Source organism: Microtus ochrogaster, unplaced genomic scaffold (genome assembly GCF_000317375.1).
Source record: "Microtus ochrogaster isolate Prairie Vole_2 unplaced genomic scaffold, MicOch1.0 UNK14, whole genome shotgun sequence".
NCBI classification, from domain to species: domain Eukaryota; kingdom Metazoa; phylum Chordata; class Mammalia; order Rodentia; family Cricetidae; genus Microtus; species Microtus ochrogaster.
In genome coordinates, this window is record NW_004949112.1 from 4,076,380 (window position 1) to 4,089,225 (window position 12,846).

At 38.5% G+C, this 12,846-nt stretch overlaps 1 protein-coding gene and 1 non-coding gene across 2 annotated transcripts in view; one reads left to right on the plus strand and one right to left on the minus strand.

Annotated features, from left to right (window-relative positions):
- Positions 1-12,613, plus strand: part of LOC101983107 (ankyrin repeat domain-containing protein 20A4-like) — a 92,494-nt gene extending 79,881 nt beyond the window's left edge. Inside the window, exon 16 of the mRNA XM_005366942.3 lies at positions 12,201-12,613. Coding sequence (XP_005366999.1) covers positions 12,201-12,613 — 413 coding nt within the window. The remainder of the gene's footprint in view (positions 1-12,200) is intronic.
- On the minus strand, positions 1,859-1,965 carry LOC113458341. Its single transcript, XR_003378725.1, has one exon. It is a non-coding gene; the product is annotated as a U6 spliceosomal RNA (small nuclear RNA).
- Positions 12,614-12,846: the final 233 nt, after the last annotated feature.

The following is a 12,846-nucleotide window of genomic DNA, read 5'->3' on the forward strand; positions in this document are numbered from 1 at the left end:
GTATGTTGAACCAGCCCTGCATCTCTGGAATGAAGCCTACTCGATTAGAATGGTTAATTTTTCTAATGTGTTCTTGGATTTGGTTTGCCAGTATTTTGTTGAGGATTTTTGCGTCGATGTTCATTAGTGAGATTGGCCTATAATTCTCTTTTTTGGTTGATTCTTTGTGCGGTTTTGGTATCAGAGTAACTGTAGCTTCATAAAAAGAATTTGGTAATGAACCTTCTGTTTCTATATTGTGGAATACATTAAGGAGTATAGGTATTAGCTCTTCTTTGAAGTTCTGGTAGAATTCTGCATCGAATCCATCTGGTCCTGTGCTTTTTTTGTTAGGGAGGTTTTTGATACCTGCTTCTAATTCTTCGCGACTAACAGGTCTGTTTAGATTGTTCACCTGGTCCTGGTTTAACTTTGGTATATGGTATTTATCTTAAAAAGTGTCCATTTCCTTTACATTTTCCAATTTTGTGGCATATAGGCTTTTGTAGTAAGATCTAATGATTCTCTGAATTTCCTCTGTGTCTGTGGTTATGTCCCCCTTTTCATTTCTGATCTTATTAATTTGCAAATTCTCTCTCTGCCGTTTGATTAGTTTGGTTAGGGGTTTGTCAATCTTGTTGATTTTCTCCAGGAACCAGCTTTTTGTTTCATTGATTCTTTTTATTGTTTTCTGTGTTTCTATTTTGTTGATTTCAGCCCTCAGTTTGATTATTTCCAGTCTTCTACTCCTCCTAGGTGAGTCTGCTTCTTTTTTTTCTAGAGCTTTCAGGTGGGCTGTTAAGTCTCCAGTGTGAGCTCTCTCTGTTTTCTTTAAGTGGGCACTTAGTGCTATGAACTTTCCTCTTAGGACTGCTTTCATAGTGTCCCATAACTTTGAGTATGTTGTTTCTTTATTTTCATTGAATTCAAGGAAGATTTTAATTTCTTTCTTTATTTCTTCCTTAATCCAGGTATGGTTCAGTATTTGACTGTTCAGTTTCCATGAATTTGTAGGCTTTTTGGGGTTAGCCTTGTTGTTGAATTCTAACTTTAATCCATGGTGATCTGATAAGACACAGGTGGTTACTAATATTTTTTGTAATTGTGTAAGATAGCTTTGTTACCGAGTATGTGGTCAATTTTCGAGAAGGTTCCATGAGCTGCAGAGAAGAAGGTATATTCTTTCCTCTTTGTGTGGAATAATCTATAGATGTCTGTTAAGTCCATTTGCTTCACTACCTCCATTAATTCTCTAATGTAAATGCTAGGTTTCTGTTTGATAGACCTGTCCATTGGTGAGAGAGAAGTGTTGAAGTCTCCTACTATTAGTGTGTGCGGTTTGATGGCTGCCTTGAGTTTTAGTAATATTTCTTTTATGTATGTGGGTGCTTTTATATTAGGGGCATAGATGTTCAGGATTGAGACTTCATCCTGATGAATTGTTCCTGTTATGAGTATAAAATGTTCATCTCCATCTTTTCTGATTGATTTAAGTTTGAAGTCAACTTTGTTAGAAATTAGTATGGTCACACCTGCTTGTTTCCTAGGTCCATTTGCTTGATAAGCCTTTTCCCAGCCCTTTACTCTGAGTAGGTGCCTGTCTTTGTGGTTGAGGTGTGTTTCTTGTAAACAGCAGAATGTTGGATCCTGTTTTCGTATCCAATCTCTTAGCCTGTGCCTTTCTATAGGTGAGTTGAGTCCATTGACATTAAGTGATATTAATGACCAGTGGTTGTTAACTCCAGTCACTTTTTTAGTCGTAGAGTTTGTGTCTTTCCCTTCTTTGAGTGGTGTTGGTGTGTTGGTCTCTAGATGTCTGAGTTATTGTGGTCATTGTTGGACTCCTTGGTTAGTGATTTTCTTTCTATTACTTTCTGTAAAAAATATGGAATGCTTCACGAATTTGTGTGTCATACTTGCGCAGGGGCCATGCTAATCTTCTCTGTATCATTCCAATTTTAGTATATGTGCTGTCGAAGCGAGCACAGATCATAGGTTTCTATAAAGTTTTTTTTATAGCCCTTCATGTTTATTAGGCATTCACCTTTCACTCCTTCATCCTCCAACCCCTCCATGATTGCGACTATCAACATCCAGTATCCTCTTCTCTGATTTAATTTTGCATACATTTTACTCTGCCCTTCTCAATGGGTCCATCTACAATAGACCACAAAAAATTTCTTGGCTTGCTCATGTCACCCAAGTTAAACATAGAAGATTCTAAGATACAAATGAGGACAACATGTCCCATTTGTTTTTCTGATCCTGGCTGCCCTCAGAGAGTAAAATATTTTCTAGATCTATCAATTTACTTGCAATTTTTGTTATTTCATTTTTCTTTACATTGAGTAATATTCAATTGTGTGTATATACCAATTTGCTTATCCATTCATCTTTTGATGGCTATCTAGATTGTTTCTATATCCTATTGTTTTTGAGTGGGATTCTTTCCTTGATATATTTTTTATTCAGTTTGTCAGCACTGATTTTGGTGCTAAATTTATAAACTACTAATTTGCTATAGTGCTTATCAACTGGAAGACTTTCTGTATAGCGTTAATCGCTTTTAATCCTACCATGTGTGAGAAGGGACACTAAGAGTTCTTTTACAGTTCGTATGCTTTAATAAACTTGTTGCCTTATTGGTCTATCTAGGACTTCAGCTCTTTATTGAAAATGTATGGAGAGAGTGAACAATGTTTGCCTCCTTCTCATCATAGTTGTTATTTTAAGATTTTTCTCCATTTAAGTAGATGTAGGTCATAGACTTGTTGTTTATTGCTTATATAATTGCACCATATTCTCTGTCCATACCTTGCTTCTCTATAGTTTTTATCATTAAGGCTCAAATGTTCAACTGTAATGGTCATTAGTGCATATACTGAGATGATCATGTGAATTCTTTCATTCTATTTATGTGATATCTGGTTTTATTGATTCATATACATCTGTCTTTTCCTGAATTCTTGTTTGGAACAAAAATGGTCATAATAAGTAATCTTTCTGTTGTGCTCTTAAACTGATTTTGCCAATTTCATTTTTTAATGTCTACATGTATTCTTGTTCATGGCATGTGTGCTTGATTTACGCAGAAGCCAGAAGAGAGTATCAAATTCTTTGGAACGGGAATTACAGACAGTTGTGAGATGTCAAATGGATGCTGGGAATTATACCTGGGTCCTTTGAAATAATAGGCAGTTCTTGTAAATGCTGGGCCATCTCACAGACCCAGCTTGTCAATATCAGATATACAAGTTTTGTATCTATGTTCATCATGAAAATAGGTCTGTGGTTTTCATTCTCTTTGTCTGGAGCCTTTATCTAGTTTGGAATTCAAGATATTACTGGCTTCAGAAAAAGAATTTAGAAAACCTCCTTTGTTTTTCTATTTTATGAAATTATGTGAGTAGCAATAGTATTAATTTTTCTAGGCATTCTATAGAATTCAGCAATTCTTTAGAATTTGATCCTTAGTAGTTTTTGGTTGAAAGGCATTTTGTTACTTACTCCTTCAATCTTAATAGTATATATTCTATACTATACTACTCTCTGGCACTCTTTAGGCCAGCTCACCCTATGCAGGCCATAGCGAGGAGGAGGGCCAGCTCACCCTCACTCATAGTGCCCGGGTCAGAAGTGACATGTTTTCATTTCTATTTTATTATTTTCAGACCTGCTTTTGATTATTTCAGGACTGCTTCAATATAGTCACAATTAATTACTTGAACTCTGTGTCCTGAAGTTCATTGAGATCATTCTCTTTAGAGGTTTTTATTATGTGACGAGTAATTTTTCAGATGTTGTAGATTGTTAGTTGGATTTTTCTTCCTCCTTCCTCCTTTTAAAAGACACTCGTTTCAGTGGACACATTTAAAATCATCAGAAGAGCCTAAATCTTGGTGGTGTTAGAGTGATTTTTCCTCCGTGCCACAAATTTTGAGAGATACATGTGCTAACCTTATCTTTATTCTGAGAGTCTGCCTCTTTCTAAGCCTAGAGCAGGGATCCTCTGTCAATACAGGTGATTCCTGGCCCGTGAAACCTCACCACCTACAGGAGTGGTCAAAAGCAGCGCACATTGAGAGCCACTCAATTTTGTGGAGGTAGCCCAATGTCATCAGTGAGCCTAATCTCTAGAAGGCAGGGTTCTTCACTTAGTGTAGGAGGTCATACTGCTGGGGATTCTGAAGGAAAATCCCTGGGTCCTATGATGTTTTAGGAGAACATTCAGACCAGGCCCCAAGACAAAGTTCACAGGTATCTTATGTGGCCCTAAGGAGAAGCCAGGATCTTACATCTGGTTCTGGAGTTTCTGCAAAAGCAGAGGTAGCCCTGAGCCCAAAAGCCAGATGATCTCCCTTAATGAAGGAGTTCTAGTATACTATACACTGGAGCCTAAATACTTAATCCTTACAATATTCTAAAATCGTGAGTATACTTAAAATATGCAATCATCATAGTTGTCCTTATCACTTGGATGGGATGGTTGATATATTTCATGATATTGTTTAAATTTTCAGTCTATAAATTCCTTTTTACACAATCCCTTTCAGATTGATGCTATAAGAGCTTGTTTTTGTTCATGTTTCACCAAAAAATCAAGCTCTTCTTCCCACCACGAGAAATAGAAGAGAAAACATCGAAAGGGAATGGTAAGAGTTATATTCTGTTTTAAAAGGTATTATAAAAAGGTTTATCTAAAACACATGCTCAATCTTCTAGCTCAGTAATATTAATATTTTAGTACATCATGAAGGAAAAAAGTTAACTATCAATGGAATGTTTATCTCATTAATCAACAATAGAATAAGTCAAGATTATCATAAATCATATACATAGATTTATAGATGGAATATATATATATATATTTATAGATATATAGAATGTGTGTGTTTGTATGTTTTGGCCACATTTCAACAGTTCAGCAATATTAGGAAAACAGACAGAAGAGAGAAAGTTGGGAGGTAAAGAATATGAGCAGTTTCAAATGCTGGACATAAAGGAGGAAAATGGGGTGGTGTGTCTGGTAGAGGTGAGAGAATAAATTCTTTAGAAATGGAATAGCAAGGAGTTGTAAATGTAATAAAAATATAAATGAGTTCCTAAAACAAAGCTTTCACTCATAATAAGAAAAGGTATTCCTGACCACCCTCCATGTTTTCCTCACCATTTTTACATACTACAGTTAGGATCCTGTTTAGAGTTTAAGGCTAGGTTGAATTTTATGAATAGGCTTCAGTTTATATATTTAGAGAAGATTTAAGGTTAGAATTTGCTGTTAGAATTAAAGTTCACAGTAGTCACTGTGTATGTAGGCCTGTCATGAACATGAAAAAACCGGATAATTATTAAATAAAATATTCATTATAGATGTAAGGTAGATCTTACAAAACAAATTTATTGACACACATGTTGTAGGAACAAATTTATGATTGCTCTAACTAGCACTTTGCATGGTATAGTTTATAAAGCAGACAAGATCACTGAGCATTTTAAATGGATTATTCTCATCGTGGACTTGGACAAGCCTGCCACTATTGCCTGATGACTTCTCTGACCATCTTCAACAAGACAACTAGGAAGAAAATCTGTGCCTTCCACAATAATTGCTTCAAGAAAAGCCACGTGCTTATGTTTCAACATATTATAGTATTATATTACATAATCATCAGTGTTATTTCCAATTGTTTATTTTGTTTTATTATGTTGCTGTTTATTATACTAATACATAAATGTTTTTAGAAGACAATATTTTTATTGTCCAAAGTTATTGAATAAATTTAATTTAGTTGTTAGTTCAAAGTTGTTTGATTCCACTTGATTTCTGTAGTTTCCTTTAGCTCTTCCAGTTACTAGTGCAGTCATACAGTAATTAGAGGGTCCATGATGGTTCAGTCATAGGTTCTTTATGAAAGTGAGCAGTGCTTTAATTAGACAACTGCACTGGAAAATTATTCTAAGTCATCATTTGCAGTTTGCTGTAAATATACATGCAGGAATTTTTTTCTACAACCACTGTTAAAAATGAAAACGTATATGTGATATGGCAATATTTGTTTTTAAGATGATTAAGCCGCAGATCCGAGCTATGCTGTGAATTTATTTTAAACAAGTTTTGCCGAGCAGAATTCATTCTTTCATTAGTGACAAGAACAGAAGGCAAAAAGGAAACTAACTATGGAATTTTGTTTGTTCTCTGATACTGCATTGGTTCTTTAAGTCATGTGACAAACAGCATTTGCCAAACAAAGGATGGTTTTGGCATATCATTTTAGAAAATTTGAGTCCATGTGAAAGAGAAAGGCATGGTGTAGTAAATCAGTGGCAGTGGTTAGACTGTGAGGTGGCAGATACTTATGTTAGACCTATAAGCTGAGAAATTCTTAAACTAAGGATTGGGAATAATCTTCAAAGGGATAGTTTTAGTGATCTTCTGTACAGAGCATTCTTCAGCTTTTAAAGACCTCACAGCTTTTTCAGAAATGGCCCTCTATTTTGAGGAAAAATATTGCTTCATCATCCTCTGGGAGACAATTCACAAATAAACCAAACATCCCATACAGAAGGCTCATGAATTTCTCATAATGTAAACTACATTTAATGAAGCTTGAAGTGTCCCTATTTGGTTAACAATTCCAACAATGTGCAAAAGTTGGAAATTTGTCTGAGTCTCAAAGCTTTGATTCTTTGCAAAATCAATAAGAATATTGAGTCTCTAAACTAAAATGTCACAGATTAAAGCCCAGCATTCTCAAAGGAAATTTAGGTAATAGGAAAGAAAATCTTGAAAAAAGGAAGATAAAATACAATTGGGAAAATACCAAAGGTTGTATCTCCAGGTCCAGCAACTGGGGGATATGATTACATGAAGTGAACGCCAAAGGACAGAGGCAGAACCTTTTTAGTTACAACTTCCTCAGTACACCTGGCCTTTTCCCCAGGCTTGTTCCACTAGTTGGCAGCAAGAATCCTTACACACATTACATCCCTAGCATCTCCAGCTACCCAGCATGTCCATGGCACGATAGACCTCACCCTCATGCATAGTTGTCTTAGGTAGGGTTTTTGTTGGTGTAAATAGACACTGTGGCTATAGCAATCTTATAAGGAAAGATTTAATTGAGGGGCTCACTTACACTTTCTGAGGTTTGCTCCATTACCATCGTGGCAGGGAGCATAGCAACAGGCAGGAAGATATGGAGCTGGAGGAGCAGCCGAGAGTTCTACATCTTGCAGACAGCAGGAAGTGTCCTGAGACACTCAATGTCCTGAGCATAGCCGACTCCACACAGACACAGTTCCTCTAATAAGGTCCTACCTACCATACCTACTCTCTCTAACTAAACCACTGCTCCTAATAGTGTCACTCCCTATGAGACTATAGGGAATGTTTCCCAATTATTCTCCCAGAATTACATCAAACTACTACATTCCACACCCTGGCTCCCATAAACTTGTAAAAATATGAGGCAAAATTTAATCTGACTTCAAAAGTACCCATAGTCTATCACAGTCTCAAAAATATTTTAAAGCACAAAGTTCATAGTCTGAGATTCATACAGTCTCGTAAATGTAATCAGTATAAAACAAAAACAAAAACATATCACGTACTCCAACATATAATGGCACAGGATGTACATTAACATCCCAGAATGTAGGGAAGGGGTCATAGTGAGGAAATACTGGAACAAAGCAAGCCTGAAAACCATCTGGGCAAACTCCAAACACTGCATCTCCATGCCTGATATCAAAAAGCTCTTCAGATCTCCCGATCGATTCAGCTTTGTTGAGTGCAACATATTTCTTTCACTTTTGCTGCTTCCACTCCTTGGCAGGGATCCCAGGACTCTGGCATCTCTAGCGTCGGGTTCTCCAAGTCCATCCATGTTTCAGCTTCAAGTTTCACACATAGGCCTTTCTACTAGGCCTCAATTTAAGGACACCCTGACACATGTCTGGTCTCAGCAGCTTCCTTAAGTCATAGAGGCAAAATTCAAAACCCATTTCTTCTTTCCTTAACTCTAAAGCCAGACTCACATGACATAAGCTGCCAAGCTCAGCAGCTTACTGGAGCTGGAACATTGGTGCGGGAGAATTGTCTGTATTCTGTCAATCATGTTATAAATAAATGCTGATTGGACAGGTAGGAAATATAGGCAGGAAGACCAGACAGGAAGTAGAAATGATGTAATGAGAACAGGAGAATTCTGGGAAGGAGGAAGTTGATTCCTCCCACTCCTGCCCAGATCACCAAAGCAGCAGGATGTGATCTGCCTCACTGAAAAAGGTACTGAGCCACATGGATATGGATAACATAGATCAGAAAAATGGGTTAATCAAGTTAGCCAGTGAGAGGCTAGAGCTAATGGGCCAATCAGCTTTATAACTTATAGAGATCTATGTGTGATTTTTCTTTGGGGCTAAACAGTTATGGGGTACCAGGTGGGACAAAAACCCCAACAACAAGCAGGCCCCCTCCATGTTACATGTTACAGAACATGGTCCACTTTTTCAAGTTACATTTTCCCCAGTTTTCTGAACTTTATTGCCTAAGCTTGGCTGTCCTGAAACTCAATCTCTAGACCAGATTCGCTTCAAACTCAGAGATCAGACAGCCTCTGCCTTCCCAGTGATGGGATTAAATTGTGGCCCATCCTACCAGTATATAAGCTTTTCTTTAGTTGCTTTTCATAAGTTGGAGTGTTAGCTGTGTTGGATCTTACCATGTCACCCCTCCCTTGATATCTTTTCATAATCTGTTTATCTGCTTGAACACAACTTAGTTCCATTCCCTTTTTGGTGATCCTTTTCTCCTTAAATGGTTTATTTTGTACTTTACTCTGTTCAGTTTTCTTCTTCCCATTATGAATCTTCATTAGAGGTACCACTAATAGTCACACAGGCTTTTTTGAGGTTTCCCAAGCCAACAGAATTAATCCAATTGATTCACTTTAACCTTATGCAATTTTTCAGACAAGGGCAAAAGCAGTCACTTTCTTCACCAAAACATCACAAGAATGATCTCTAGGCAACATATTAAAATTCCTCTCTTTTGAAATCTCTTGAGAAATCTTCCCACAGTCTTTTAAATCATATTCATCACCAAGGTCTTCCTTGCTCCTACTATTATGGCCCATTAAGCAGCATAAAATCTTTCATCTGCTGTTCTAATCCTCATTTCCAAGGTCTATATTTCCTCAAACAAAAATATGGTCAATCCTATCAAGGCCCCATTCCAGGTACCAGCTTTTGTCTTAGGCTGGAAGCCAAACAAACACTTTCTTCCTCAGGGGTCAGAGGGTTTCATCATGGAAACAGGAATATAGCTAGACCACTTGCTTTCTACATGTTTGAAAACTGTGGCAGCACAAGCAAGACAAGTTCTGCTGCCAATTTGAGCAGTGGCTGGGATTTCAGACCACAGCTGTAATGGCTTCTGACATCTGGGGTTGGAGAGAACCTAGAAAAATGCTTCTTCATTCTCCCTGCTTAAAATAGTTCACAGAAATATATTATGACTGAACCATGATTTTCTTTTCTATAACATGAAGGACTTACTTGTGAACCAATGACACATTTATACAAAGAAAGTAAGATGGCATACATGACAGAGGAAAGTACACAATGCTTTATTAAACTGAGGCTTTATTTTTATTTAATTTCTGTGGTGTCTTGCACTGTTCAACAAGTTAAAGGTCTTACATTAAGATTTTACATGAGCTATTAAGATCATGACCACTATGCAGTGTGTTCAAAGTAGATAATACTGTTTTCATTAGCATCACCAAAAGAAACAAGACCCAGATATGACAGCTAAAGCAAAATTCTATTTCTTGTAATATGTTTATTGACTTATTTCAATCAATATCATTGAATTTCCTTAGGATAAAATTCAAATACCTATCCTCTTCAAAATCAACAAAACTGTGAATGTAAAATGCAATTATGAAAATTCTTTTTTGCAATTAAATCAGATTTATTTATTATTATTTATTCTTCTCTCATACATTACATCTGACTGAAGTTTCCCCTCCCTCTATTCCTCCCAGTCAGCCCTCCATGTCCTCTCTCCCTCAGATCCACTCATCTATTTCCCTTCAATAAAAGTGCAGGCCTCCCAGAGATGTCAACAAATATGAGAAAACAAGTTACAATAAGACTAAGTGTCTGGGTGGTTGTGACACACACCTTTAATCCCAGCACTAGGGAGGCAGAGCCAGGAGGATTTCTGTGAGTTTGATGCCAACCTGATCTATAGAATGCATTCCAAGATAACCAGAGATATGTAGAGAAACCATGTCTTGAAAAAAGAAACTAGGCACATACCGTCATATCATAAATCTTCTTAAATGATGAGAACAATAGCTCCTATTTTTAAATGGGGTTCTTCTGTTCATTCTGAGGTTGTTCCTAGGGAGTACAGCTGGCAATAGAGGACAATGGAGCCGGAACTATTCATCTCTTGTAACCAGACAAGGCTTCCAGGTTGGGACTGGGATACCAACCCAGCCACTAACCCTTTGACCTACAATCTGTCCTACCTGGTGCAATGATGAATAACCAAACAAGGCTGACAAAAATCAATGAAATGATTTCAAAATGATTACAAATGTCCTACTGTATTAAAGCTGCTTAGTTCAGTGGTGATCAACCAGACTGCCACTGGAAGCTGATGGGAGAAGATGCAGAGATCTACAGAAAAAAAGAAAAGACCCAGTTTGGAGGTTTCCATCCTGTCCTTACACTCAGAGATCAGGGAATCCGAGGGACGAGCAAGAGGAATTGGATGCAGAGGGGCTGAAGACACCAGGATAGCATAGATGAGGCATCAGCTATTCCTTAGTAATCTTGACTGTATGAGCACATCCTTAGCTGCTTCCGAGTAATGTAATTATAATAGACTATGTGTTATTTCAAATGCAATTATTTGAGCCTATAAGTTATTAATATACAATAGAATTGTGTTTTTAACCAACTAAGAAAGACATCAATAGTATCTTGGGAAATTGAAATCAAATTTACAAAACTGAGATTTTTAAAAAGTTACTTTTGTTAAGATGGGAGCATAGTCCCTAGCCCCTGGCATCCATTCCAGCCTCCCTGGCCTGGAAGATGTATTGGTCTGGACTCCATTTCCCAGCATGCCAGGTCCTTAACCCTCCCTGGTATTTAAGTGGGCTCCCAGAGGAGAAACATGTGGTTTTTAGGTCTGTATGGGCTCTCCGCTTTTCTGTCTCCCCACAATGCACTCGGCCACCCGATAACATCATTCTTAATAAAATGATGGGCATTTTGATTTGGTTTTATTTGACCTAATTGGATTTCTTGTGCCGGCAGAGCTGCCATTTTCTTATTATTTTTACTTAACATATGGAGCTTTCCACCGAGGGGCCTTAGTTTTCCCCTGCAGGGTCCAGTCCCCAGGGCCCTGGGGTCCAGGACCATGCTGGAAAAATGGGCCTTTCTGCACATGCACTCCGCCAGGCATGTTCAGCTTCTCTTGGTGATTTTCCCTTTTAAACGGCATGCAGGTAGGGTTTGGGGGGGTGACCTGTTTGTTTTTTCAGGCCTTTGTTGGAGTCACGGGCTGTGTAGAAGGTCCGACAGGAGGCAGGGGCAGGGGCTCCTGCTGAGATGGGATTTGGGTCCTGGAAGATGTTCCCTCCCAACTTCTCATGTACCTCATATAAATATTATTTAGACTTACTCGCTGCCACCACTCTGGTGGATTCATTTGGATGGGCCTGTTTCAGAGGCATGCATTTAAAGCGGGTTTCTTGTAATTACTACCCAATTTCAAACACCCTTAAGCAGGCACTTAAAACCTTTTTAAATTATAACAGTCTAGCTAGGCGGTGGTGGCATACGTCTTTAATCCAAGCACACGGGAGGCAGAGGCAGGCAGATCTCTGTGAGCTCGAGGCCAGCCTGGTCTACAAGAGTCAGTTGCAGGATAGGCTCCAAAGCTACAGAGAAACCCTATCTCAAATATATGTATCTAACTCAAAGGAAATTACACTCCAAGCCTGCATTTTTCAAGTTTGGTGCTTCGGCCCTCCCCTTCTGCTGGTTTTTCTCTTTTCATTGACGACCACATGCTTTGTCCCGCCTCCACTTTCATCTCTTTCTGTGTGTTCATTTGCTGGCCACGCGCTTTGTCCCACCTCTACTTCTGTCTCTTTCTCTGTCTTTATTTGCCGACCTCTCTTTGTTCCGTCCAGACATCTGCCCCCCTGTGGCCTCTGGGGTGCTCCACTCCTGTACATCTGCTGTACCTGAAGCCGTGCATCGCACTGTGCCCCTAAAAGCAGCGAAGGCCGAATTTAAATGCTTCGTGACCAGTTCCTGGAGCACACTTGCCCATGTGCTGGCGGTTTGCAGAGCCGCATTTGCCCATCAGCTTCTGGGCCCAGCACAGGCTGGGCGCTCAGCCTCAAGTTACCCATCAGTTATCTGGACCACAACACAAGCCCGGGGCTTACTCCATAGCTGTTTCCCTGGTCCCCCCTACCCTTCCCTGCTGACAAATCCGCTTCCCCTCTGCTGTCCTTCCACTCTAAACTCTACAAAAGTGTTTCGTCTTGATGTTTCTGTTCTTTCTTCAAATGCCTACTCAGCTGACACAGGTCTCTAAGTCTGTCCTGTTTCTCTGTTAGAATAATGTGGTCACAATATGTGTTTATATAAATATATAACTGTGTTTTCATAATGTAAGTTTGAGTTTTGTGTTTATCTGTTCTTCCAGATTACCACAGCTTTAAAATTTTAGTTTATATGCCCAGTTTAAAGTACCAGATCATGGTACCTGGTTCTCAAATGCCTTTACAGACCTGAGATCATGGCAGTTCATTTAAAAAGAGCTTTTAA